Genomic DNA, 25,905 nt, shown 5'->3' with positions numbered 1-25,905 from the left:
TTTAAATTTTTATTTTTTATTTTAGTATTTATTTTTTATAAAATTTTAAACCCTAATTCCAAAACCCCACCCCTTAACTCTAAACCCTAAGATTTGGATTAATTAACCCAAGGGGTATAAGTGTATATTTACCTCTTTAATGAAACCTATTTTTGTGACTTTGAACCTTGAGTGCTACTTTGGAAACAAAAACTTGGTTTAGTGCTATTCTAGTCTTTTTCTCTTCTTTTTATCTTTCTATTGTCTATCTAACATAAGAAAATGCACATATATATGCTTTTACCCGGAAACCTTGTGTAATGACAAACTAACAACAATAGACACAAAACTGCCTTTTTGGTTCGTTACAAATAAGTTCTTGTTACATGTTTTGCATTAGAAGAATAAGACGGTATTAAATCAAGAACCGTCAGCAAACCATAATCCCAATACGAATGAGAAGCGGTATAAAAAGAAGGATGCGGCAATGGCGGAAGAATCAAGAGGGATGTTGTGAGACCAACAAGGACAACAAGCGTTGACTCTTAACTGGAAACGTTCTTGCTTATTCATCATTAGAGCTTGAGCCGATCATCATACACTCAGAAAAGATAACCATCCGGTAGTTGTACCTAATGCTGAAGGGTCTTCTCATCCTTAACCTTGAGTTCATGGTATTTCCTTTGACTGTGAACACTATCATACTTGAACATATAAGTCTGCAACAATCAAACACGAAGAGTAATCAATTACGTTGTTCAAATTCTGACTCAAGACTCAAATCTTCTGCAATCAATCAAAACAGCCAATTGATGGGTTTCCCAAAGCCAAAACGATCATAGCCACGAAACTGAGTCATATAATGAAATGAACCAATCCAGTATTGAAACCACGTCAAAGGAAAGAAACAAACCATGTGCTTAGTGGTGATGAAGGGATCGTTGAGGGCGACAAGCTCAATATCGTCTAACAACTCTAGTGACCAAACGACCCTTGACCAATGAACGGCAGAGAGAATCTTCTTCATTCGATCAGAAAGACAAAACGAAGAAACAGAGACAATCATTGATTTTTTTTCGAGAGAAACTATTTTTGACCTCATTAACTTTTAACAAATGTAAAAATAAATAATATTAAAAATTAGTTTTAATTATTATTATTTTAAACAAGTTTAATTATTGATTAGAAGGACATAATTGGATTAACATTAGTATTAGTTCTAAGTGGACAAAAATGTCTAATACTAATGTTGATTGGGTATGTTTTATTTTATCTTATCAATCATTACTGTATAATGCATAATAAATCGAATATGCTATAATCTTAATATTAGTTTTTAAATTTACAAATATCTTACGTTTATATATTACTATTTCTGAAGAAAATTGTTTTTAACTTAATAAGGAATATTTTGTATATTTTGCAATACGTGAAAATCATTTGTGTCGTACTGAATCGCGATTTATAAACGTATAGTTCTATTTAAAGAAATGATAGAGGACATGCAGTTTTATTTCAAATATATAGAAAGCAATTTTAGACTCCGGACAGATGCCCAAAAACAGAAAGTGTTGGCTTTCTCAAATATAGAAGGTTTACATTTATACGTATTGTTATTGTATTACAATCGGATACAAATATAATCTGAATACTGCATGTTATTAAAAATGTAATAAATTAATAATGAATGAGCATATTTTAATATTTCTACAAAACATTAAAAGAGGGACTAGTACTTGAGAACTTTAATGTTAAAATTTAAGTGAGAACTTTAATGTTATAATCTAATTGAATGGTAGAAACACAATTTGCCGTCTTAATCGGTTATAGAACACGAGAGCCATTAACATTTTGCTATTCTCTCTCTCGGCCTTCAATGGATCCACCAATTTCTCTTAAAGCAAATTAAGCGTTCTTAAGCATCTATATAATCGAGTTCTTTTATGAAATAAAATCATTCAATAAACTAAAAAAAATAATAGAAACTTTAAAAAAAAAATTCTTTTAATAAATCACTCTAATTCTTTTTTTTTCATCTGACAGGAAAATGACAAGATTTCCTTTAGCAATATGTCTAATGTGTATAATAGTAGCATCAAGTACGGTATATGAAGCGCAAGGAGGTTTCTTATTAAGGCATTACTTGAGTAAACTTCCTAGACTGGCCAACGAGTTTGAACCTTTCGCTTTCAAGATTATGATTAGATTTATAGACAACCTTGAGAGCTTATGCTCCTCGAAAGTGGAGTACAAGGAGTTCTTCTCAAAACTGAAGGCTTTTTTGATCTTCATAAACTCAACAGCAGGGAAGTCTTCATCGTCAGAATTTGAGTCTCAGTTGAAAGCACATTCTGAGGGGCTCTTCAAGGCTATCACTGCATTGGGTGTCAAAGCATCGGTAAGAGTGTATATTTTGTTATCTCATTCGAGTATTAGTACATGTTCATGTAAATTTGAAATGAAAAAATGTTTTTGATGAATGTTATCTTTTTTTTGGCTTTGTGGTAGGCGGATACGAGCAAGTTGATTGAAAGTTTGATGTCGATGGGAAAAGTTATGGCTGAGTATAAGAGGAGCGGTTCACTAACAATGACAAGTGAACAAAGGAGAGTGCTGATCACATCTATGATGAAATGGGCACAAGTAATTGGTCAGTTTGTGAAAACTGTACGTGAGAAGACTGGTGACGGTGATATTGATCTCCCATCTCTTGGCATTGGAGGTGGAGATGATGACGCCGGAAGTGCTGGAGGGGGAAGCTCCGGCAGTGGTTCTTCCTCCATGGGAGCTGTAAGTGCTGGAGGTGGTAGCTCCGGCGGTGGTGCCTCCTCCTTGGGAGCTGGAAGCGCTGGAGGTGGAAGCTCTGGCGGTGGTACCTCCTCCATGGGAGCTGGAAGCGCTGGAGATGGAAGCTCTGGAAGTGGTTCTCCCTACCCCGGAGCTGGAGGGACTGGAGGTGGTAGCTCAGGCAGTGGTTCTTCCACCATGGGAGCTGGAAACACTGGTATGGGAGATGGAAGTACTGGTGGCAGTGGAAATCCATCCTCCGACAGTGGTACTCCGTCTAGTGAAACTGGAAGTCATGCTGGCGGTGGAGGCGGTAGCCCGGGTGGAAGCCCAACTGATAGCTCAACTGCAGGAGGAGGAAGTTCCATGGGTGGTGGTGGAAGCTCTAGTGATACCGGAAGTACAACTGGTGCCGGGGGTGGAAGTTCTGGTGATACCGGAAGTACAACTGGTGCTGCTGGTGGAAGCTCTGGTGATGCCGGAAGTATAACTGGTGCTGCTGGTGGAAGCTCTGGTGATACTGGAAGTACAACTGGTGCCGGGGGTGGAAGCTCTGGTGATACCGGAAGTACAACTGGTGCTGCTGGTGGAAGCTCTGGTGATACCGGAAGTACAACTGGTGCTGCTGGTGGAAGCTCTGGTGATACCGGAAGTACAACTGGTGCTGCTGGTGGAAGCTCTGGTGATACCGGAAGTACAACTGGTGCCACTGGTGGAAGCTCTGGTGATACCGGAAGTACAACTGGTGTCGGAGGTGGAAGCTCTGGTGATACCGGAAGTACAACTGGTGCTGGGGGTGGAAGCTCTGGTGATACCGGAAGTACAACTGGTGCTACTGGTGGAAGCTCTGGTGATACCGGAAGTACAATGGGTGCCGAGGGTGGAAGCTCTAGTGATACCGGAAGTACAACTGGTGTCGGGGGTGGAAGCTCTGGTGCCGGGGGTGGAAGCTCTGGTGATACCAGAAGTACAACTGGTGCTGCTGGTGGAAGCTCTGGTGATACCGGAAGTACAATGGGTGCCGAGGGTGGAAGCTCTGGTGATACCGGAAGTACAACTGGTGCCGGGGGTGGAAGCTCTGGTGATACCGGAAGTACAACTGGTGCTGGTGGTAGAAGCTCTGGTGATACCGGAAGTACAACTGGTGCAGGAGGTGGAAGCTCAGGTGATACCAAAAGTACAACTGGTGCTGCTGGTGGAAGCTCTGGTGATACCGGAAGTACAACGGGTGCCGGGGGTGGAAGCTCTGGTGATACCGGAAGTACAACTGGTGCCGGTGGTGGAAGTGGCAGCGGTGGAACCTCTGCTGGTGGCGCAAGTGGAAGTCCAACTGATGATAGCTCAGGCTCAGGTGAAAGTGCTGGTGGTGAAACCTCTGGTGCTGGTGGTTCAAGCGGAAATACATCCAATATGTCTACGGAAGAATCAAGTTCTATGGGTGGTGGAAAGTCTTCTAAGGACAGTAAAATCGCCACTGGTGGAAACGCCAGTGAGGAAAGCACTTCCGGAGGTGCAAGTGGAGGTTCAACTAAAACCACCGCCGCAGGAGAAAGGTCCATGAATAATGGAGATTCTTACTCAGATTCTACAGGTGGAAACACCATGGGGAGTCCCACCGGGAGTCCTTCTGGTAGAGGTGGGAGCTCTTTCACCGGAAGTGAAACTGGAAGCTCATCTTACCAAGCTGGAGGAGCATCCGCAGGTGGGCCGAGTGGAAGTACAACTGATAGCTCAGCTGCAGGAGCAAATTCAATGAATAGTGGATATTCTGCTAAAGGAAGCTCCACAACAAGTGCCCAAGGAAGTACACAGGGTGGTTCAGGTTTAGCTGAAGGAGCCTCCGAAGGCAAATCTTTCAAAGGAAAAACTGGCTCTACGAGGTATGAAGGTTCTTCCAACTATCAAAAGACGCACTCAAAATCCTTAGACAAAAGCTCCTTCAGCCATTCCTCAGAAGACAAAAGCTCCGGCAACGTCTAATTAAATTCGTAGGTTCAGGACAAACATATATCAATCCTATAACTTCAATAAAGAGACGGCCCTGCTAATTTACAGCAGCGAGCTGTAGAATGTTTTTGCTAAATACTAGAGAATCACCTACATGCGTTAGCTTTACTGCATGGACAATTTAGGATTTTTTTTTAATTCTGTTGTAAAATATGAATATAATAAATTACTAGATTCTGAGATAATATATAAGTCTTAGAACATTTATCCGAAACCTAAGAATCAACTGAAAAAAAAACAAAACTAAAATTGAACCGAATTTCATAAATAACCGATCAGATGTTTTATCTCTTGAATCAAAAAATTGAAACCAAACCGAGAACCAAATGGGTATATGTATTTTTAAAATAAAAATTATTTACCTACAAATATTAATTATATTTAATTTTTAACATGTGCTATAATATATGTTTAAATTTGTATATAAAATTTATATTTTTTATTTTAAAATTTTAATCGAACTATATTTAATTTAAAAAATCAAACATAATTTGCATAAAACACATAGTTGTTTTTAAAAAGATTAACAGAATATTTTTTATATAAATATTTGATGTTGTCTGATACCATAAAACCTTATATGCAAAAACTATTTACGCTAAATACACTAATCCAATTGTAAAACTATGAGATTATGATATAAGGCCATCATTTATTATATTTTCCTATTCAGTGTGGTATATGTTCGTAAAGTTTGAAGAAAATATAATTTTGTTAATGGAAATGATCCATTAGATAATAACATGTGGACCTCATAAAATTTGAATCTAAGGAAACCTAACAAAACAAACACGTAGTATTTTGAAATAAATGAAAACGTAGTCCAGTTTGCTACGCCATGGTATTCTGCGGGTTGTTATTAAAAATGATAGGGTCAAGTTTTTTTTGAACGAATATAGGATTAAGTTATGATTTATTTGCTTGTATATAATAAGTTAAGTTAATAATGAAAGGGTCCAAACAACCTTTTTAAGTAGATTTATTAAAACTCTTTCCCTTTTAATAGTATTGATGAGTACATGATACATCAAATTTGAGAAAGTAAAAGTTACAAAGGATTTTTTTTCTTTTTTTTTTTGCCAGAGAGAAACAAGTTCATAAAAGTTTACAAGCCGGAAACATTCAAAAACAAGTTCGCAAAGGGGGGTGGTGGCGGGGAATCCAAATCCACTATATTATTTACTCCTTCAGTTCGTAAAAATCCATATTCTACAGAAAATTTATGTTTCAAAAAGATACATATTTTATATTTTCAATGTATTTTTTGTCAATTAATAATGAAAAATTGTGAAGTTCAAAAACATTAATTGCATTTCTTAAAATTTTATTGATTTAAAAATATAGAAAATATAAAATTACAAAAAATTATGCATTTACAGCTAAATTTTAATATATTTTATTAAAAATTGTAAAACATGATCTTTTTAGGAACGGATGGATTATAATATTTCTCAAGTTTTTTCAAATTAACTAACTTAAGTTAAAAAAAAATTTAAGTAATAATATTTCTCAAGTTAATATTTATTTCACGTGTTTTTACAAATAATATATATATATATATATATATATATATATTTATTTATTTACTCCTTCCGTTCATAAAAGATCCATATTCTAGAGAAAATTTATGTTTCAAAAAATACATATTTTATATTTTCAATGCAATTTTTGTCAATTAATAATGAAAAATTGTGAAGTTCAAGAACATTAATTACATTTCTTAAAATCTTATTGATTTAAAATATAGGAAATATAAAATTACAAAAACAAAACTATGCATTTATAGCTAAATTTTAATTTGTTTTATTAAAAATTGTAAAAAATTCTAAAACATGGACCTTTTAGGAACGGATGTAGTATAATATTTCTCAAGTTTTTTCAAATTAACTAACTTAGGTTAAAAAAAATTTAACTAATAATATTTCTCAAGTTAATATTTTTTCACGTGTTGTTACAAATAAATATATATATATATATTCCACGTGAACTTCGTTGTAAGAAATGGTACATAAAATTTTATAAAACAAAAGGTTCGTAAAATCATTGTTTCCATTTTCAATGTAGTTTATTTTCTTAAATATAGGTTTGAAAATTCATTTTTTCTCCAATCAAGATTCTGAAATGATTAATCCATTGATTCGATCTACATCAAATCATCGCGAAGTTAAATCTTAATCTTCTAGCCATATTTAACTTTATCCTTCCGTGGGAAGTTTTTTTATGATGGTATCTTTTGGATGTTTATGTTACCCTGAATCTTAACGTGTCCAAGTAAAAATATAAATAATAATCTTTGTAAGTCTGTACACGTATTCCACAAGTTCAAAATCAACTCTAGTTCACCGGAATAATGTAAAACACTAAAGGAAACAAAAATTTGTCTCTAACAAAATACACAAATATATGCATAATGATCCAAGTCCTAAAAGTATATATATACATGCATAGTATCAGTGAGTAATTGCCGCTTCTTAATTTACTTGCATATCCACGAGAAAAAATTTACATCCCAAGTTCACAATTTGTATTCCGATCTATATTGTACCCACCCTAGAATTAAAAGTCTAAACCTCAAGGCGACTGGGGTTTATTTTACAACAGTGTAAAATTCTAATGAACCATAATCATATTGTTATCGACATAATGTACTCTCTAACTATTAACATCCACCATCTCCGGACTTTCACTGTTGAGATTGAAATCCAAACCTGGACTTGAACTCGAGCTACTACTAGAGCTAGAGCTAGAGCTAAAACTCTTTTTCATATGAAAGCCGTTTCCAGTGGAAGTCTCCATTGAAAATTGTTTCTCACTCTCCGTAGCAACTCTTACGAACTGAGACATCACTTGTTCCCATTTCAAAGTTATTTCCTTAATTGCTTGTTGTTGTGATAACGTAAGCGTCAAGGAACCAGAGTTCTGGCTTTGTTGTCCCGATACTGCTTTGCTCAAAACCGATTGCAAGATGGTAAGAGTCTTCATCACCTCTTGTTGATATCCTTGTAGTGTTGTTTTCATCTGTCAAAGAAAACCAGATCAAAGTTTCCGTTATGATCCTCTACTTTTTTGGACTTTTCTATTAGTTGTTTTAGGTTAACTCACCAGTCCTGACCCAAGTTTCTTGGCTTGCAAGACAGCCATAGCATCCGAGACTTTTGTTGCCATATTTGTCATCTCACTCATGTAGGATCTTGAGTCCGTTGCCTCAAATGTTGAAGATACTGGCCATGCGTATTTCATGTAGTCTTTAAGCTTCTGGAAGAAGCTCTGGAACTCTTGTGTTCCTGGAGATTTGTGCTCAAGGTTTGATATGAAACTTGTGACTTCTTTTGAAGTACTGCTCTCGATATCTGTTGTCACTTTTTTTTCCGTTGAGGAACTTTCTGATGTTTGGTTATTTGTGGAATTTGCATTGTTTTCTCCATGCTGCACGTTTTGGTTGTTCATAGTATCATTACTCTCTGTAGTCTCTTCTTTTTCACCATTCGTTGAGTCTCCAACACCTCCACCTTGAGCTTCCATTGTCTTGTTCTTTGTAGAATCTTCATTGATGTCTATGCTGTCTCCTTCAACATGCTGCACGTTTTGGTTGCTCATGGAATCATTACTCTTTGTAGTCTCTCCTATTGTACCATTCGTTGAGCCTCCAGCACTACCACCTTGAGCTTCCAGTGTTGTATTCTTTGTAGAATCTTCATTGATGTATGCGCTGTCTCCTTTAACATCCGTTGATGTATCGCTTGTGGAGCTATTATTATGTCCTTGAACCTCTGTCGCCATTGATGTATCACTTGTGGAGCTATTATTGTTTCCTTGAACCTCCGTCGCCTTATCTTTCATGGAATCTTCTTTGACTCCATCCGTTTCAACTGTATTACCATCTGTGGAACCTTCCTCCATTGAGTTATCTTTACTTCCATTTAGTTCAGTTGTATTACCATCCTTTGAACCTTCTTCCATGGTTACTTCTTGACTTCCATTACCTTTCTCCATGGATTTATCTTGGCCTTCATTGACTTCTACTGTCTGACTATCTTTAGAACCTTCCTCTACCGAACTTTCTGTACTATTCTTATTCTCAAGTGTCTTACCATCTTTAGAACCTTCTTCTATTGGAACTTCTTTTCTTCCATCGATTTCAGCTGTCTTACCATTTTCAGAACCTTCCTTCATGGAATCTTCTTTATCTCTATTTATTTCATCTATATCACCATCCTTAGAGATTTCTTCTATTGAATCTTCTTTACCACCATTAATTTCTGTCGTACTATCTTTAGAAACTTCTTCAGTGGAATTTTTACCTCCATGCATTTCAACTGTTTTACCATCTTCACCTTCCTCCAGGGAATCTTCTTTGCCACCATTGTTTTCCACTATCTTACCATCATCAGAAGATGAATCTCCCACCGTTGAATTTTTGCCTCCACTTATTTCAGTTGTGTTTTCATTATCTTTAATTAACTTTTCATCTTTGGGACCTTCTTCCATGGAATCTTCTTTACCTCCATTGGTTTCAACTACCTTGCCATCTTTGGAATGTTCTTCCATGGCTTCTTCATTAACTCCATTGTTTTCAACAGTTTCACCATCTTTGGAGTCTTCTTCTATAGAACCTTCTTTGATTTCAGTTGTTTTGCCATCTGCGGAACCTTCCTCTTTAAGATCACCTTGATCTTTCTTTTCACCCACATTTGTTTCTTGAATTTCTTCTTGCTTTTTCATCGAGGAATCTTCATTTTCTGCTTGAGCCTTTGTGTGCTTTCTTTTCTCAGATTCAACACTCTTTACTTGAGCTTCTTCTTGCATTTCTTTTTCAGATTCCTCACTCCTTGCGTGAGCTTCTGCTTGCATTTCTTTCTCGGATTCCTCATTTTCAGTGTGAGCATTTGCTTGCATTTCTTTCTCTGGTTCTTCATTCTTTGCTTGATCTTTTGTTTGCGTTTCTTTTTCAGATACCTCACTTTTTGCTTGAGCTTCTGCTTGCATATTTTTCTCATGTTCTTCACTCCTTGCTTGAGCCTCTGCTTGTATTTTTTTCTCAGATTCTTCACTCCTTGCATGAGTCTTTGTTTGCATTTCTTTTACAGATTCCTCACTCTTTGTTGGAGCATCTGCTTGCATTTCTTTATCTGATTCCTCACTCCTTGATAGAGTCTCTGCTTGCATTTCTTTTTCACTTTCCTCACTCTTTTCTTTAGCATTTGCTAGCATTTCTTTTTCATGATCTTTTGATTTATCATCATTAGACATTTTTACGTCTTCTTTGGTCTTCTCTTTTTTTCTCTTATTATTCTTGATTTTTAGAGTTGTTCGTATGTCGTATCTTTCATCTTTTCTTTCTTCTTCTTTTTTAAATTTGTTTTCTTCATGTTCTTTCTTTTTCTCTTCTTCACGTTCTCTCTTCTTTTGTTCTTCATTTTTCTTGGATTTGGTTTCTTCATATTCTCCCTTTTTCGTTTCCTCTTCTTCATTGTTATTGGATTTGTTTTCTTTGTGCGTTTTCTTAGATTTGTATTGTTCATGCTCACTCTTTTTATCTTCATTTTTCTTGGATTTATTTTTTTCGTGCTCTTTCATTTTCTCTTCTTCATTTTTCTTGGCTTTGTTTTTTTCGTGCTCTTTTCTTTTCTCTTCTTCTTTCTTTTTGGATGTGTGTTCTTCATGCTCTTTCCTTTTATCTTCTTCTTTCTTTTGGGATATGTGTTTTTCATGCTCTTTCTGCTTCTTATTTTCTTCTTCATTTTTTCTCAATTTGTTTCTTTCGTGCTCTTTCTTTTTCTCTTCTTCTTTCTTTTTGGATTTGTGTTCTTCGTGCTCTTTATGCTTCTTTTTCTCTTCTTCATTCTTCAGTTTGTTTCTTTCATGCTCTATCCTTTTCTCTTCTTCTTTCTTTCTAGACATGTGTTCGTCGTTCTCTTTCTGCTTATTTTTCTCTTCTTCATTTTTCTTCGATTTGTTTTGTTCGTGCTCTTTCCTTTTCTTTTCTTCCATATTTTTGGATATATGTTCTTCGTGCTCTTTCTGCTTCTTTTTCTCTTCTTCATTCTTCAATTTGTTTCTTTCATGCTCTATCCTATGCTCTTCTTCTTTCTTTTTAGATAAGTGTTCATTGTGCTCTTTCTGCTTCTTTTTCTCTTCTTCATTTTTCTTCGATTTATTTTTTTCGTGCTCTTTCTTTTTCTTTTTCTTTTTCTTTTCTTCATTCTTTTTGGATGTATGTTCTTCATGCTCTTTTTGCTTCTTTTTCTCTTCTTCATTTTTCTTTGATTTGTTATTTTCCTGCTCTTTCATTTTCTCTTCTTTTTTCTTTTTGGATATGTGTTCTTCGTGCTCTTTCTGCTTCTTTTTGTCTTCTTCATTCTTCAGATGGTTTCTTTCGTGCTCTATCCTTTTCTCTTCTTCTTTCTTTCTGGATATGTGTTCTTGGTGCTCTTTCTGCTTATTTTTCTCTTCTTCATTTTTCTTCGATTTGTTTTTCTCGTGCTCATTCTCTTTCTCTTCTTCCTTTTTTTTGGATATGTGTTCTTCATGCTCTTTCTGCTTCTTTTTCTCTTCTCCATTCATCAATTTGTTTCTTTCGTGCTCTATCCTTTTATTTTCTTCTTTCTTTTTGGATATGTGTTCTTCGTACTCTTTCTGCCTTTTTTGCTCTTCTTCACTTTTCATCGATTTGTTTTTTTCTTGCTCTTTCCTTTTCGCTTCTGCTTTCTTTTTGGATATGTGTTCTTTGTGCTTCTTTCGATCTTCTTCATTTTTCTTCGATTTGTTTTTTTCGTACTCTTTCCTTTTCTCATCTTCCTTCTTTTTGGATATGCGTTCTTCGTGTTCTTTCTGCTTCTTTTTGTCTTCTTCATTCTTTAATTTGTTTCTTTCGTGCTCTTTCCTTTTTTCTTCTTCCTTCTTTTTGGATATGTGTTCTTCGTGCTCTTTCTGCTTTTTTTTCTCTTCTTCATTTTTCTTTGATTTGTTTCTTTCGTACTCTTTTCTTTTCTCTTCTTCTTTCTTTTTGGATATGTGTTCTTCGTGCTCTTTCTGTTTCTTTTTCTCTTCTTCATTCTTCAATTTGTTTCTTTCGTGATCTTTTCTCTCTTCTTCATTTCTCTTGGATTTGTGTTCTTTGTGTTCTTTCCTTTTCTCTTTTTCTTTCTTTTTGGATTTGTATCCACTGTGTTCTTTTTGCTTCTTTTTATCATCATCATTTTCCTTCAACTTATTTTTTTCATGCTCTTTCCTTTTCTCTTCTTCTTTCTTCTTGGATTTGTGTTCTTCGTGCTCTTTCTGCTTTTTTTCCTCTTTTTCAATTTTCGTAGATTTATTTTTTTCATGCTCTTTTCTTTCTGCCTCTTTCATTGACTCTTCACTTCCTTTTTGAACCTCTATGTCCATGTTATCTATAGAGCTTCTATCTTTTTTTCTGTCTACCTTAGTTGTATCTCTACCGCTTCCTTGCACTTTTTCTTGTATTTTATTGTTAGAACTTTCCTTATTTTCTTTAGCCTCTTTTGATTTGTCATCCTTACCTTCTTTATTGTCTACGTTTGTGTATTGTCCACTACTGTTTCTTTGAGTTTCTTCTTTGTTTTCCTTATTTTCTTTAACTTCCAGCGGTTTTCCATCCTTAATCTCTTTCTTGTCGCCTTTGTTGTCAACACTAACCTCTTTTTGGTGTTCTCTCATAAAACTTTTTTCATTTCCCTTAGCCTCTCGCCACTTTTTATCCATATGATCTTTTTTATTTTTCTTAGTCTTGTCCAACTTATCATCTTTAGACTCGTTCTTATTTCCATCATATGTGGACTCATCATTGTTTACATGATCCTTCTCTTTATTTTCTTCCATAGTAGTTTCTTTGTTGGTCTTCGTCTCTGCTGGTATATTGTTCTTTAATTCTTGTTCACTTTCGATGTTCTCTAAGTTCTTATCCTCTGTTGAAACTCCATTGTTCCCTTCAGCCACTTCTCCCTTCTCTTCCATGGAATTGCCTTCATTTTTTATTGCCTCTACCTTAGGTTTAGAATCTTTATTCGAGTCTTCAACATGTCTTTTTTTAAACTCTACAGCCTCCTTATTATTAGAATCCACATTTGCACCTAAGGAATCCATTTGACCATTCATCGAAACTTCATTACTTCCTTGAGCCTCTTCCTTGTTTTCTTTTACAGAACTTTCATTACTTGTCTTCGTCTCTACTAATTCATTGTCCTTCAATTCATTTTTATCCTCTTTGTTCTCTGAGTTCTCATCCTTCATTGATTCTCTTTGTTGATTTTCTTCCCTCTTATCCTTCATCTGATCTCCATTATTTTTCATAGCCTCTACTGTTTTGTGATTCATAGTCTCTTTGTGTGCTCCTATGCTCTCCAAGTTTTGATCTTTTGTTGAAACTCGATCATTTCCTTGAGAATATCTTTGCTTCTCCTTCATGGAACTTTCATCATTTTTATTAGTCTCTACTTTCGACTTAACATCTTCTTTATCCTTCAAATTTATATCTTTGGTTGAGTTCCCAATACTTTCTCCTTGAAACTCTACTTCACTCTCCTTATTAGAATCTACATTTCCACCTTTGGTAGGCATCACTTCTCCATTCATAGAGACTTCAGTTCCTCCTTGAGTATGTTCTCTCTTTTCTTCAGTAGAATTTTCATGATTTGTCTTAGTCTCTACAAAACCATCATCCTTCACTTCTTTATTATCTTTGTTGTTCTCCAAGTTTTCATCTTTCACTAGTTCTCCATTATTTTCTTTAGTCTCTTCCCCATTTTCCTTTGTGTGATCTTCATCATTTATTCTAGCCTCACTCTCTTTATTCTCCAAGGTAGTATCCTTTGTAAAAAATTGACCATTTCCTTTAGTGTCTTCCGATTCAGTCATGGAACTTCCATCATTTCTAGCATCAACCTCTGACTTAACACCATTTTTAGTATCCAAATTCTTGTTAATGTGTGAATCTCCAATACTTCCTTCTTGAACCTCTAATGGCTTCTCACTATTAGCATCTACATTTTTGGACAAATAAAAGATATTAAACTCTACGTTTAACCTTTAATATTTGTTTTTGTCATTCTAAATAACTTCATTACCTCCTTTAAGGTCTTCTTCATTCTCTAAATTTAGATCTTTGGTGGTGTTTCCAATACTTTCTCCTTGAACCTCTACTTCCTTCTCCTTATTAGAATCAGCATTTCCACTGTTGGTATGCATCTTTTTTTCATTTATAGAAACTTCAGTGCCTCCTTGAATATGTTCTCGCTTTTTTTCCGTAGAATTTTCATGATCTGTGTTAGTCTCCACCAATCCATTATCCTTCACTTCTTTATTATCTTTATTTTTCTCCAAGTTCTCATCATTCACTAGTTCTGCATTGTTTTCTTGAGTATTTTTCCCATTTTCTTTTGTGTGGTATTCATCATTTAATGTAGCCTCACTTCCTTTATTCTCCAAGTTAGTATTCTTTGTAGAAACTTCATCATTTCCTTGAGTTTCCGACTCTTCAGTCATCGAACTTCCATCATTTCTAGCATCAACCTCCGACTTAACATCTTCTTTAGTATCTAAATTCTTGTTAATTTGTGAATCTCCATTGTTTCCTCCTTGAACTTCTAATTTCTTCTCACTATTAGCATCTACATTTGTAGAGAATAAAAGATATTAGTGTCCACTTTTTGACCTTTAATATTTGTTGTTTTATTTCTAAAAAAAACTCCATTACCTCCTTTAAAATCTTCTTTATTCTCCAAATTTACATCTTTAGTAGAGTCTCCAATATTTTCTCCTTGAACCTCTACTTCCTTCTCCTTATTAGAATCAGCATTTCCACTTTTGGTATGCATGTTTTCTTCATTCATAGAAACTTCAGTTCCTCTTTGAGTATGTTCTCGATTTTCTTCCATAGAAGTTTCATGATTTTTCTTAGTCTCTACCAATCCATCATCCTTCACTTCTTTATTATCTTTGTTGTTCTCTAAGTTCTCATTCATCACTACTTCTCCATTGTTTTCTTGAGTCTCTTCACCATTTTCCTTCGTGTGATCTCCATCATTTAGTGTAACCTCACTCCCTTTGTTCTCCAAATTATTATCATTTGTTAAAACTCCACTATTTCCTTTAGCTTCTTCCAAGTTCTTAGTAATGGAACTTCCATCAGTATTAGCCTTGACCTCTGAGTTAATATCCTCTTTAGCATCCAAGCTCGTATTAGTATTCGAATCAATACTCCCTCCTTGAACTTCTAATTGCTTCTCATTATTCACATCTAGATTGTTGACAAAAAAAAGATATTAGAGTCTACGTTTTTTTTTCTTCCTAAAAAAACTTATTACCTCCTTTAACATCTTCTACTCTATTGCCTTCTTTAGCCTTCATTGCTACATCGTTTTTGGAATCTTCATTGCTTTCACTAACATTATCTGAATTTTCTTGCATGGACTCGGAATTTCCTTTATTTGACTCCAACGTGGTTTCATTCACCGAAGTGCTGTTTTGACCAGTATTACTGCTCTCTTCCCCTGAAGCCGCACTTGAACTTTTTGACTTAACTTCTACAACAATCTCCACGATTCGGGTGATTGTTACTTCCCATTGAGATACTGCATTTTCGACGGCGTTCTTTTGTTCCAAAGAAAGTGACATTGATTCGTCCCCTTTTATATGTTTCTCCGTAATAACTTTACCAATCGCAGCATGTAACTCAGTGAGCGATTTCATCACTTTAAACATCTCCTTCCTTACACTTGAACTCAACTGTCGTATTCAAAAAAATAAAAATCATTGGTAAGTTCCACATGTCCTTGAAGCATAGCTGGGTGGTCATGGAAGTTAGTTCAGTATTGGCCACATAAGACTAGAACTTTGATTCTTCAAATCCAAATATTTGTAATTTGTGTTATACAAAAAAAAAAGGTTCATAGTTTAAATTTCAATATTTTGTATATCAAAATATATTTTCGAAAACAGTTATTTAAAATTATTTTAAAAGCAAGTAAACCAATTAATAAGCCGTAGATAAACACTCACAATCAGTAAAACATTTATTTGAGTCATTCAAAAGGATGAGCTTTTTTTCTTTCACTGGAACTCACCAGTCCTCTCCCAATCATCAACATCGTTTGGAGGAGATTATCGGCTTTCGATTTCATATGGGACATGAACGTTTTGGGCTCATTTTCTTCGATCATCGGTGTAACAGAGGACTCCAACTTCAAGAGATCCTTTAGTTTCTCAAAGAATGATCTTAGCTTTTCTCTTATCGGACACTCATCTTCCAGCTTTAAAACAAACCCAATGGCTCTGTTAGAGATGTATGACTCTATATCTTTAATCGTATTTGGCGCATTCACGGCTATCTCGTGTGCTGAAACTACATTGAAGCTTAAACTTGTTGCCAAGATGGTGATGCAACATAAGCACAACAAAGAAACTTTTTTCATGATTGATGATATATACTGATGAGATGGTTTTTTTTTCTTGAACTGTTATATATAATGAAATGAATCGAATACTAAGTTTAGATTTATGGAATCAATGACTTAGAGAATTTGATGGACACATCTTTGAAAAAAAATAGCAAACATAGCTTATTAGTGGCTGGCCAAATCATGTGGATTTCGAGAACTGGAGAATATTAAAGGTAATAAACTGAACCGAACAGATCCGGTTAAAACGGTTACTGCTGAAACGAAACAAAATTTTAAGCAAACCGGTGGGAACCGGCACGATGTTTGGGCCAACACAAACTCACAAGAGGTTATTATGGCTTTGCCTTTAGTGTCCTATGTTTCTTATATTAAATCCTCGAATCAATTCCATGTTTTAGTCATTTCTCAAAAAAAATTCTTGAAGTTTAGTTCAGTTTTTTCAAGGGAAAATTCCATAAAAATATCTCAACTAAGTTTCGTTAGGCGTTTTAATACTCAAGTTTTTTTCTACCCGGTTTAATATCCAAACTAACTAATTTGCTCATTTTAATACTTTTACTTTTAAAAATATGCTCATTTTAATACCCAAAGTATGCTCATTTAATAATACGTTTCAGACAAAACTTACAAAATCTCTAAAATTTAAAAAAAAAGTTAAATTTTAAATTTTATTTTAATGTTTAAGAATAAAGTAAATAAATTTTTGATAATCTTTTTTCATAATATTTTTTTGTTTTAATTTCAAATTTACTATGTTTTCTGAAGTTTTGAATAATTTATTTATTATGCTCATACTTAATTTTTCTAAAATTTAGAATATTATCCAAATTTAGTTACTTTTATTCTTAAAACCTAAAATAAATTTGAAATTTTTAAGATTTTTTTTTTGAATTTTAGAGAGATTTTAAATTTTGATTGAAGCCTATTAATATTTTTGATTAAATTTTCATAATTTCAGTATTAAAATTGGCACAGAATTAAAAGTAAGTGTATTAAATGAGCAAAATAATTAGTTTGGATATCAAACTGGATTGCAAAAAAATTGGATATTAAAATGTTTAACAAAATGTAGTTGGAGTATTTTTTTGGAGTTTTTCTTTTTTTTCAACGACCCATATATTTTTGAAGGGAAATACCCTAAGATATCACTAAAAAAGTTTATATCACAAATATAGACTCTAAGAATCAAAATGACTAAAATATTTTATTAAAGAGATAAATATACACTTATACCCCTAGGGTTAACTAATCCAAACCTTAGAGTTTAGAGTTAAGGGGTGTAGATTTGGGTTTGAGGTTTAAAATTTTATAAAATAGAAAACAAATATTAAAAATTTGAAAATAAAAATTTGAAAAATAGTTTCAAAAAGTATTTTCGTATTACAAAAAAAAACATATGAAAAAAAAAAATTCGAAAAAAAAAATCAAAACAAAAAATTTTTATAAAAAAGTTCGAATTTGAAAAAAATATAATCTAAAATTTATATATCTAGGGTACTAGTATTCTTTTACCTATTAAATGAAACATTTTGGTCATTTTTCTCTTTGTGGTATATTTTGTGACCAAAACTTGAAAATAGTCTATTGATAATTGTCCATTTTTTAATGTTAAAGTATACTCCCTCCGTTTCAAAATAGATGATGTGTTAGAGAGTTTTTGATGTTTCAAAATAGATGATGTTTTCATATTTCAATGTACCTTTTAACTTTATCAAAAACTGTGTAACCAATCATATTTTATAATATGTTTTGTGATTGGTTAAATTATTTTTAATTTATATTTTAATGATATTTTTGGATAAAAGACAAGTTTCTTAATAGTTGTGCTCCAACCTAAAACTTCAAGTATTTTGAAACAGAGAGTATTTAGAAAAACTCCACTTAGAAATTCATTCTCAGCATCTTTATCCAATTCTCTTAAGGAGTCTCTTATTAGTTTAATTACAAAAAAAATATATATATATCAATTATCATAAAGACAGTCTCTTAATTAGGGTACACAAGAGACGGTCTCCTCTTCTTCCCTTTCCCTGTAGCTTCTTCTTCTCCATCTCACTTCTCTCATGCTTCCTTCAAAATGGAGTCACTCCTCCACGCGTCTTCGTCTAAGAAGAAGAAAAGCAAGAAAGACGACAGCCACAGCTTCTCCTCGAGACCTGACGAAGCCACGGCCCGTTTCCTGAATCCATTCTTCTCAAAGAGGTTTTGATTTTTCTCTCTCAGTTAGCTCATGAGAACGAAGAAGATAGTAATTGGTTACTCAACTCTGTTATCCTCTGTTTCTGGTCCAACCATTTGATGCTGAAAGTTTTGTGTTTTTTTGTTTATATGAATTGTCTCACCCTTGTGAAGTTTGATAGAGAAAGATTAGTCTTCTCACTCTCAATGATCTCACATACTGCTTCGGAGTAAAAATCTTCAAAAAGTATATATATTTGTGTTGATTGGTGTAGAGAAATCGAAAATCATCCAATTGATTATTGAATCGATTAGTAAAGGAATCAATTTTGTAATGTTTCCTATGAAACTCAGTAGAGAGATGCTGTAAAATAGTATTTGAATTTTAACTTCATTGATGTGTTTTCTATCCATTTGATTGCTCGTATGGGTTTCTCTCCTTTTTTTTTATGTAACCACCGTAATTCAAATGATGTTGTTCTTTGAATTTTAGCTTTTCAAGTATTGGTATTTGAGGGAAGCTGCTAGGATGGGTGTGAAACAGGCTCTAAGGAGCATCAATGCGTTCCCAAGAGCAGAGTGAAAGACTGAAGTTTCACAAGTACCATACTGGGAGTGATTGTGAAGTGCTTGCCCATCTTGTAAGTACCATTTTTTGCTTCCGTAGATAGATAGATGTTGTGTGTGTTTGTCTCGTGTTGTAGCATATACATAACCTTCAAAAGCTAAATATATGTAATGATGTCTACAAACAAAGTTATAATATATGTATAAGCAAATGATGATTCCATCTACTTTTATTTATACATTTACCTGTGTTCCTAGATTACTTTGTGTACATGGGTGAGTAACAACAACTATGATCTTTAAAAACAAACTTGTGTTGAGAATGTTTTATACTTTTTTTTTAAGAACCATAATTAAGAGACTTGAAATAAACCACATAAATGTGCAAATCTCTTTCTAAGTATTTTAACTCATTTTTACACTTACTTTTCATTGGTTGTTCTATTCCGATCTGGTTACCCAGACCACCTCAAGCTTGAGTAATAGAATGGCTGTTCGACGTCACAAAAAAAAACTCACTTTTACACTTTAAAAACTATAAAAAGTTAAATAAGAGACCCTTTAAAGGGTTTAGGGATAATGATGCTCTAAGGGTCTTGTCTAGATTTAAATGATGGACCCTGTCAGCTTCAACGTATCAAACTTGAAGACGAAACCCTAAGTTAGTGTCTCGATTTCAATTGGAAACGAATGATATATATCTTCTGATTTTCAGAAGCAGTTCCTAATTGTTTTGAAACTCTCCCTCGTGCATTTTATTCATCCAATCACATTGTTTTGCCATTGCCAGACTCACTTGCCAAATCTATATTAACCTAAGTGAAGAACTTAGCGAAGCAATTCAGACAACATTACAACAATCACACATCGTTATAGTTTAGCACGTGTTGTATATATGTAATCTCACATGAGGTAATATCAATTCTACTCCATTTACTAATTTTAGCGGCCAGTGGCACGAAATTATACGTAGTATGAAGTAACGTCAAAAAACTGTTATCCTCTTTTATTCTCTTCCACAAACGTGCGTACCTAATTTACTCGAAATAATTGAGGCAATAATACATTTTCCCTCGACTGTCATTATAAAACCACCTTAAGCGAATTTAAGATAATGATAAAAACAAAAAACAACTCAATAATGGAACCTTTCTACATGATTCTATCTCTTGTCTTCCTCTTCATCTCTCTGACGTTCTTGCTCGGAACACGGCGGCGCAAATTAAACCTACCGCCGAGTCCAGCTTGGCCATATCCTATTATAGGACACCTCCACCTCCTAAAGCTGCCACTCCAACGGAGCTTTCTCTCTCTCTCCAAGTCACTAGGCGGCGCCTCCATTTTCTCACTCCGCCTAGGCACTCGTCTTGTTTACGTTGTTTCTTCTCACTCCGTAGCCGAGGAATGCTTCACCAAGAACGACGTGGTTTTTGCGAACCGGCCGGAGTTTCTTTTCGCGAAACACATCGGGTACAACTCCTCCACCATGGTCAGTGCGGCTTATGGTGACAGCTGGCGCAACCTCCGTCGTATTGGCGCCATTGAGATCTTCTCGTCCATTAGGATCGATAGCTTCTTATCCATCCGTAAAGACGAGATCCGACGGCTGATATTATGTTTATCGAAAAACTCCCTACAAGTAACTGCGATTTAACTAATACTTTAGTTACGGTCTCGACTATTAAGTATCATTATAAAAAAAAATTATAAACCATATACTTCCACCATTTCAAAAAGATACAATTTTGCATTTTCAAGTAATTTTTGTCAACTAATAATAAAAAACTATGAAGTTTAAAAAATTAATTACACTTTTTAAAGTCTTATTGGTTAAAAAACATAGTAAATATAAAATTACAAAAAAACTATTTATTTATAACTAAACTTTAATATGTTTTATTAAAAAGTACAAAAATTCTAAAACATATATTATTTTGAAAGGGGCATAGTAGTATTTAACAAATATCTTAATATTTGAATTAAGCATATTATTAATACATTATACAATTGTATGATACAATTTGTATCGAGAAATTAGAGATAAAAATAAAATATTACTGTCTAGAGATTTATGAGACTCGAAAGTTGAAAAAATTAATATTTTACCAAAAAAAATTATTTTATAAAAAGCAATACATTGTTTTAAAATAATAAAAATAGTATGAAATATTTTAAAATGACCATTATATTACACCATCTATAAATCATCCATTGTAGAACAGAGTGTTTCTATATTTTTATACCAATAAAAAAAGGACTAAAATCTGAAATGGACCAAAAGGCCAAAAAAGAGTCTCACACATCCAAAAAAAATCTGTATGGACCAAGTGATTGTGAAATTATCATTTTACCCTTAATGAATGAATAATATGAACCATTGGATTCTATAATCTTTCTATAAATCAGAACCGTCGGATTAAGAGAAGAAAAGAGGAATGTTATATTTACAAAAGTACCATTAATGAAACTCCAACCAGAGCCATTGATCATCTTTTCTATGTTTTAATCTTGGTCACACGCTTTCACAGATCTCTCATTCTCTATCTTCTCCTCCTCTTTAATCTGACGCATAAATAACTCAGAGCCACACGATGTTCATTATTTTATTCTCTCATTCGACTAGGTACAACTAGTATAACTCATACAACTATACATGTTAAAAATAATATAACTGGTACAACTGGTATATAAATATTATAATTCATGTACAATTTGCAGCTACTATAATTAACTCAACTATTAAATCATTTTTTTACATATGATGATAAAATTTCATCTATTTTTTCTGAGGCTCTTCAATTATTGTTAAATTATTAAATTACACTATCAATTTTATTTAAGAGACTTTATACTTTTAAGGTTTGTTAATTAGATTGACCATATTATTATGAAAAATAAACATCAAAAATATATTTACAAAGTTATAATGTGAAAATATTGGTACAACTCCTAAAACTAAACATATACAAAATTTGGCATATTTTTTATTATATATTAAACATGAATTACTGGTACAATTTTGACATTTCAGAAATTGACAAAATCAATTTGGTATTTCCATATGAAAAAACAATCAAATGACCAAACTGGTAACTGTTTAGATAGATTCCTTATTTTTAATGATTTTTTGTTTTTTTGTTTTGTTTTTAGCAATTCTTACACCATCATATAAGTTTACATGATCTATCTTATACTTTTAAGGTTTATTAACTTGTTTGTCTACATAATTTATGGAAAACATACATAAAATGTATTTAAACAGTTATGAAATGTATTTACCAGACTAGTAATACTGATATAACTAGTACAACTACTCAGGTTCTGAAATTTAAATATTCCTTCGAGTATGTCATATGAAAAAAATCAATAACATGGCTAAATTGTAAAGTATTTATAAAGGTTCCTTATGATATTTCATGGGGGCTTTTTTTTTTTTGCAAATCTAACACAATCACATAAGTTTGCATGATCTACCTTATACTTTTAAGGTTTGTTAACTTCTTTGTCCACATAATTTTTGGAAAACATACATGAAATGTATTTTAACAAAATTTATGATTTCATTTTATTGGGGCACAGATATGTACACATAATGAAGTGGTACAACTGAGGTAAGTTTTAATTTTATGTCGTACAACTAGCTTTTTCGATTTCACTGTCAAAATATAACTATGTACAAACTGGTATAACTCAAAAACTAGTACAACTATGTACAAACCGGTACAACTCGAATATTGATCCAACTATGTTATTTCATTTTATATTGTGCATTACATTTTAAACGTGTATCATGTTTTAAACATTATGGTTGAATATTAAATCAAGTTGTTGTACTAATTGTACTATTCCTAAATATTTTTGTGTAGTTTAACCTATTATCTATTTCTTTTGGTTGAAATACATTAAATCAAAGTCGATAAAATTAAGAGAAAAATTTGTTAGGTACGTAAATACAACACGTAAAACTAAATAATATTTATTAAAAAATAGATATTAAAAAAACTGATGGTATTGAGATTATAAATTTTATAATTTTAAAAAAACTTCATAAATTTTTGAAGATTTATTTTTTGTAGGAAACAATTTAAATTATAAAATATAATTAAATAATAAACTGAGTGAAATGTACGAATTTGCAAACATAAGAATCAAAAACTATTTGAAATCAAATTTGTAGATACAACAAACATATGTATATCATATTTTATATCAAAATATGCAAGTTTCACCATGTTCTTCTTGTGTATGTGATTACAATTGCTCTATTTCTTTTAATATTTTCATTTCCATATCAAGAAAATGAACTTTGAGGCGAGAAACCTACTAACCAGCACTAGAAAAACACAAATCAAGTGTTGCCACAATTAAACTAGTAATAGTACTACTGTAGTTAAACCGGTTAAACTATTATTGTCGTAGTCCAAATACCAAATATTAATGTTTATGTATTTTTTTTCAAACTCGTGATGGCTTATGCACTATCTTTTGGCAGATGCAAGCGGGAAAGATTAAACTAGTATAACTATGTACAGACGGTACAGCTCAAATACTAGTACAACTATGTTATTTCATCACGATTAAAACAATTCTTTGCAAAAAAAAAAACACAAAAATCATACATCAAATCCAATCTTTTTCTTCTTTCCGGTGACTCGCGTTTTTAGAACAATGTTTGAAGAATTTTCTGGCTCTGCATCTAGCTTTTTGGCCTCAAGACCAAAAAGATGAAGATGATCTTTTTCCGAAAATCGTACAACTAGTATAACTAGTACAACTAGTACAACTTGTAAACGTATCAATTTCAAATCAAATATTATTAAAAATATACTATTCATATATTTGACACATGCATGCGGGATAAATTAGACCAATATGTCTTATTGGTTCTACATCATTCTCTTTTCTAGCATCTTCATATGCCGAAAACAATAAATATATGAAATTATTATACATCTCATAATTAAGTGATGTCATTTCATAATTTCTCAAAGCCATGTCATCTTTTTTTGTGAGAATGAACATGGTGATGATACATAAGAAAATGATTTTTCAAATAATAAATATGACATACTCAATATGTACTAGTTGTACTAATTCGAGTTGTAGAAGTTGTACTAGTTTGAGTTGTACTAGTTGTCCTAGTTTGAGTTGTACTAGTTGTACTAGTAATACTTTTCGTTGTTCATTATTTTGAATATCGGATGGAAAAGATGAAATTTGACTCTGGATATGATATAATTGATTAAACATGATTATGGGTTGATCGATTTGAGATAAGAAAGAGAAAATTAGTGGATGGTTGAAGAAATTTTTTGATTTTGTATTATGGTGGAAGAACTATGAATGGGGAAGAAATGGGGGAAGAAGAAGGAGATTGGGTCGGATTTCGGGTCTGGATCTGGGTCGGATATTGGGTTGGATAGTAATGGCATAGGTTAGTAAATATGTTTAACTCCTTAGGTTTTTCAGTTATTTAACATAGATTTCTATTTAAATTTAAATACAAAATAAATAAATAAAGTGATGGGTCTAATTGAGATTTTTTGGAGACCAAGTGGTCCATCTCAGCATTTGATCCATAAAAAAATGAACTTTCGAAACGTAACCATTTGGTTTAATAATCGAATTTCAGGAACCTGCGAAGGTGGAGCTGGGATCATTGTTCATGGGTTTGACGATCAACAACATCATTAGAATGTTGGCCGGAAAGAGATATTACGGCGATGGAACAGAGGACGACGATGAGTCAAAACACGTTAGGGACTTGATCGCCGAGGTGATTGCTGCCGGCGGTGCGGGGAACGCTGCTGACTATTTCCCGATCCTTTGTTGGTTAACAGATTATGAGAAACGGGTCAAGAAGTTAGGCGGTCGGGTTGACGAGTTTTTGCAAAGTCTAGTGGATGAGAAACGTGCAGAGAAAGTAAAGGGTAGCACCATGATCGATCGCTTGCTTTCTCTCCAAGAAACTCAGCCTGAGTACTATACCGATGTCATCATCAAAGGAATCATAGAAGTAAGTAACTAGATCTCAAAAATAAAAACAGTTATCTAACTTTATTTTTGTTATTCAAGTGATTTAAATTTTTGATAGGTTATGATACTTGCCGGGACTGATACATCAGCAGCAACGTTAGAATGGGCGATGTCGAACTTGTTGAACCATCCAGAAGTATTGAAAAAGGCAAAGACCGAAATCGACGAGCAAATCGGTTTAGACCGGTTAATAGAGGAACAAGACATTGTAAAACTTCCTTATCTCCAGAGCATAGTGGCAGAGACATTACGACTTTATCCTGTGGTTCCAATGCTTCTCCCTCATATGGCGTCAAAAGATTGCATGGTAGCAGGCTATGATGTCCCACGTAAAACAATCTTATTGGTGAACGTATGGGCCATACATAGAGACCCAAAGATGTGGGAAGAGCCGGAGAAGTTCAAGCCAGAGAGGTTTGAGAAGGAAGGGGAGGATAAGAAGTTAATGTCATTTGGGATGGGACGACGAGCTTGTCCTGGATTAGGGCTAGGTCAGCGGCTAGTAACGTTGGCTTTGGGTTCGTTGGTCCAGTGTTTCGAGTGGGAGAGAACCGGAGAAGAATATGTGGACATGACAGAAGCTGCGAAAGGAATCACAATGCATAAGTCTACGTCGTTGGAAGCTATGTGTAGAACTCGCCCCATTGTGGATAAGATTTTAGATGCTTCTAATTCTTGTCCATAAACTCCATCTTCAGAATCTTGTTATACTCGTCTCATTGTCCGAAGGCTCGTACATTCCGTGGGGCGAGACTCAACCTTACTAGACATTTTTATAAAGGTTTTCAAAATGTTTGGTAGACGTCAATCAATGTTAGTATAAAGACAAATATGTTGTGACACATGCAGTGACGTCTAACACATCACATGAAAGTTCGCACGTGTCATGTGCTATACATGAGCTAATGCCTAATGATATCAGCATCCCCGTCTC

The 25,905-nt window shown here is 33.7% G+C and overlaps 3 protein-coding genes across 5 annotated transcripts; 2 read left to right on the top strand and 1 right to left on the bottom strand.

Annotated features, from left to right (window-relative positions):
- Positions 1-26: 26 nt before the first annotated feature.
- On the top strand, positions 27-5,083 carry LOC103854329 (loricrin). Its single transcript, XM_033284841.1, has 2 exons — positions 27-2,377; positions 2,488-5,083. Exons 1-2 carry the CDS (start codon positions 2,027-2,029, stop codon positions 4,744-4,746), a joined length of 2,610 nt encoding a protein of 869 aa, XP_033140732.1. The 5' UTR covers positions 27-2,026; the 3' UTR covers positions 4,747-5,083.
- A 1,744-nt stretch (positions 5,084-6,827) lies between these two features.
- LOC103854330 (trichohyalin) lies at positions 6,828-17,549 on the bottom strand. Its single transcript, XM_033284833.1, has 6 exons — positions 15,855-17,549; positions 15,096-15,516; positions 14,486-15,028; positions 13,857-14,399; positions 7,876-13,772; positions 6,828-7,791 (listed from the first exon to the last, which is right to left on the bottom strand). Exons 1-6 carry the CDS (start codon positions 16,200-16,202, stop codon positions 7,426-7,428), a joined length of 8,118 nt encoding a protein of 2,705 aa, XP_033140724.1. The 5' UTR covers positions 16,203-17,549; the 3' UTR covers positions 6,828-7,425.
- A 2,426-nt stretch (positions 17,550-19,975) lies between these two features.
- Positions 19,976-25,853, top strand: LOC103854185 (cytochrome P450 81D11). Of its 3 annotated transcripts, none has more exons than XM_009131111.3 (3): positions 19,976-20,574; positions 24,568-24,951; positions 25,030-25,779. In XM_009131111.3, exons 1-3 carry the CDS (start codon positions 20,050-20,052, stop codon positions 25,654-25,656), a joined length of 1,536 nt encoding a protein of 511 aa, XP_009129359.1. In that variant the 5' UTR covers positions 19,976-20,049; the 3' UTR covers positions 25,657-25,779. The 3 variants fall into 3 exon arrangements, with proteins under 3 accessions (XP_009129359.1, XP_033140753.1, XP_018512248.1); XM_033284862.1 differs by lacking the exon at positions 19,976-20,574 and adding an exon at positions 20,688-22,546 and having other exon boundaries at positions 25,030-25,853; XM_018656732.2 differs by lacking the exon at positions 19,976-20,574 and adding an exon at positions 23,488-24,369 and having other exon boundaries at positions 25,030-25,853.
- The last annotated feature ends 52 nt before the right edge of the window (positions 25,854-25,905 follow it).

This window comes from Brassica rapa, chromosome A02, assembly GCF_000309985.2.
Source record: "Brassica rapa cultivar Chiifu-401-42 chromosome A02, CAAS_Brap_v3.01, whole genome shotgun sequence".
Taxonomy (NCBI): domain Eukaryota; kingdom Viridiplantae; phylum Streptophyta; class Magnoliopsida; order Brassicales; family Brassicaceae; genus Brassica; species Brassica rapa.
Note: the sequence above shows the minus strand (reverse complement) of the source record. Positions and strands in the feature narration are given on the sequence as shown.

What these genes read in the sequence shown, in the direction of transcription:
- LOC103854330 (XM_033284833.1), bottom strand. Translation starts at nt 16,202, where the DNA reads ATGAAAAAAGTTTCTTTGTTGTGCTTATGTTGCATCACCATCTTGGCA. An exon ending in TGATGATTGGGAGAGGACTG is followed by an intron (nt 15,517 to 15,854) that starts GTGAGTTCCAGT and finishes TGAATACGACAG; the next exon opens with TTGAGTTCAAGTGTAAGGAA. An exon ending in AGAAACTTGGGTCAGGACTG is followed by an intron (nt 7,792 to 7,875) that starts GTGAGTTAACCT and finishes TTTCTTTGACAG; the next exon opens with ATGAAAACAACACTACAAGG.
- LOC103854329 (XM_033284841.1), top strand. Translation starts at nt 2,027, where the DNA reads ATGACAAGATTTCCTTTAGCAATATGTCTAATGTGTATAATAGTAGCA. An exon ending in CATTGGGTGTCAAAGCATCG is followed by an intron (nt 2,378 to 2,487) that starts GTAAGAGTGTAT and finishes GCTTTGTGGTAG; the next exon opens with GCGGATACGAGCAAGTTGAT.
- LOC103854185 (XM_009131111.3), top strand. Translation starts at nt 20,050, where the DNA reads ATGATAAAAACAAAAAACAACTCAATAATGGAACCTTTCTACATGATT. An exon ending in TATCGAAAAACTCCCTACAA is followed by an intron (nt 20,575 to 24,567) that starts GTAACTGCGATT and finishes ATCGAATTTCAG; the next exon opens with GAACCTGCGAAGGTGGAGCT. An exon ending in TCATCAAAGGAATCATAGAA is followed by an intron (nt 24,952 to 25,029) that starts GTAAGTAACTAG and finishes AATTTTTGATAG; the next exon opens with GTTATGATACTTGCCGGGAC.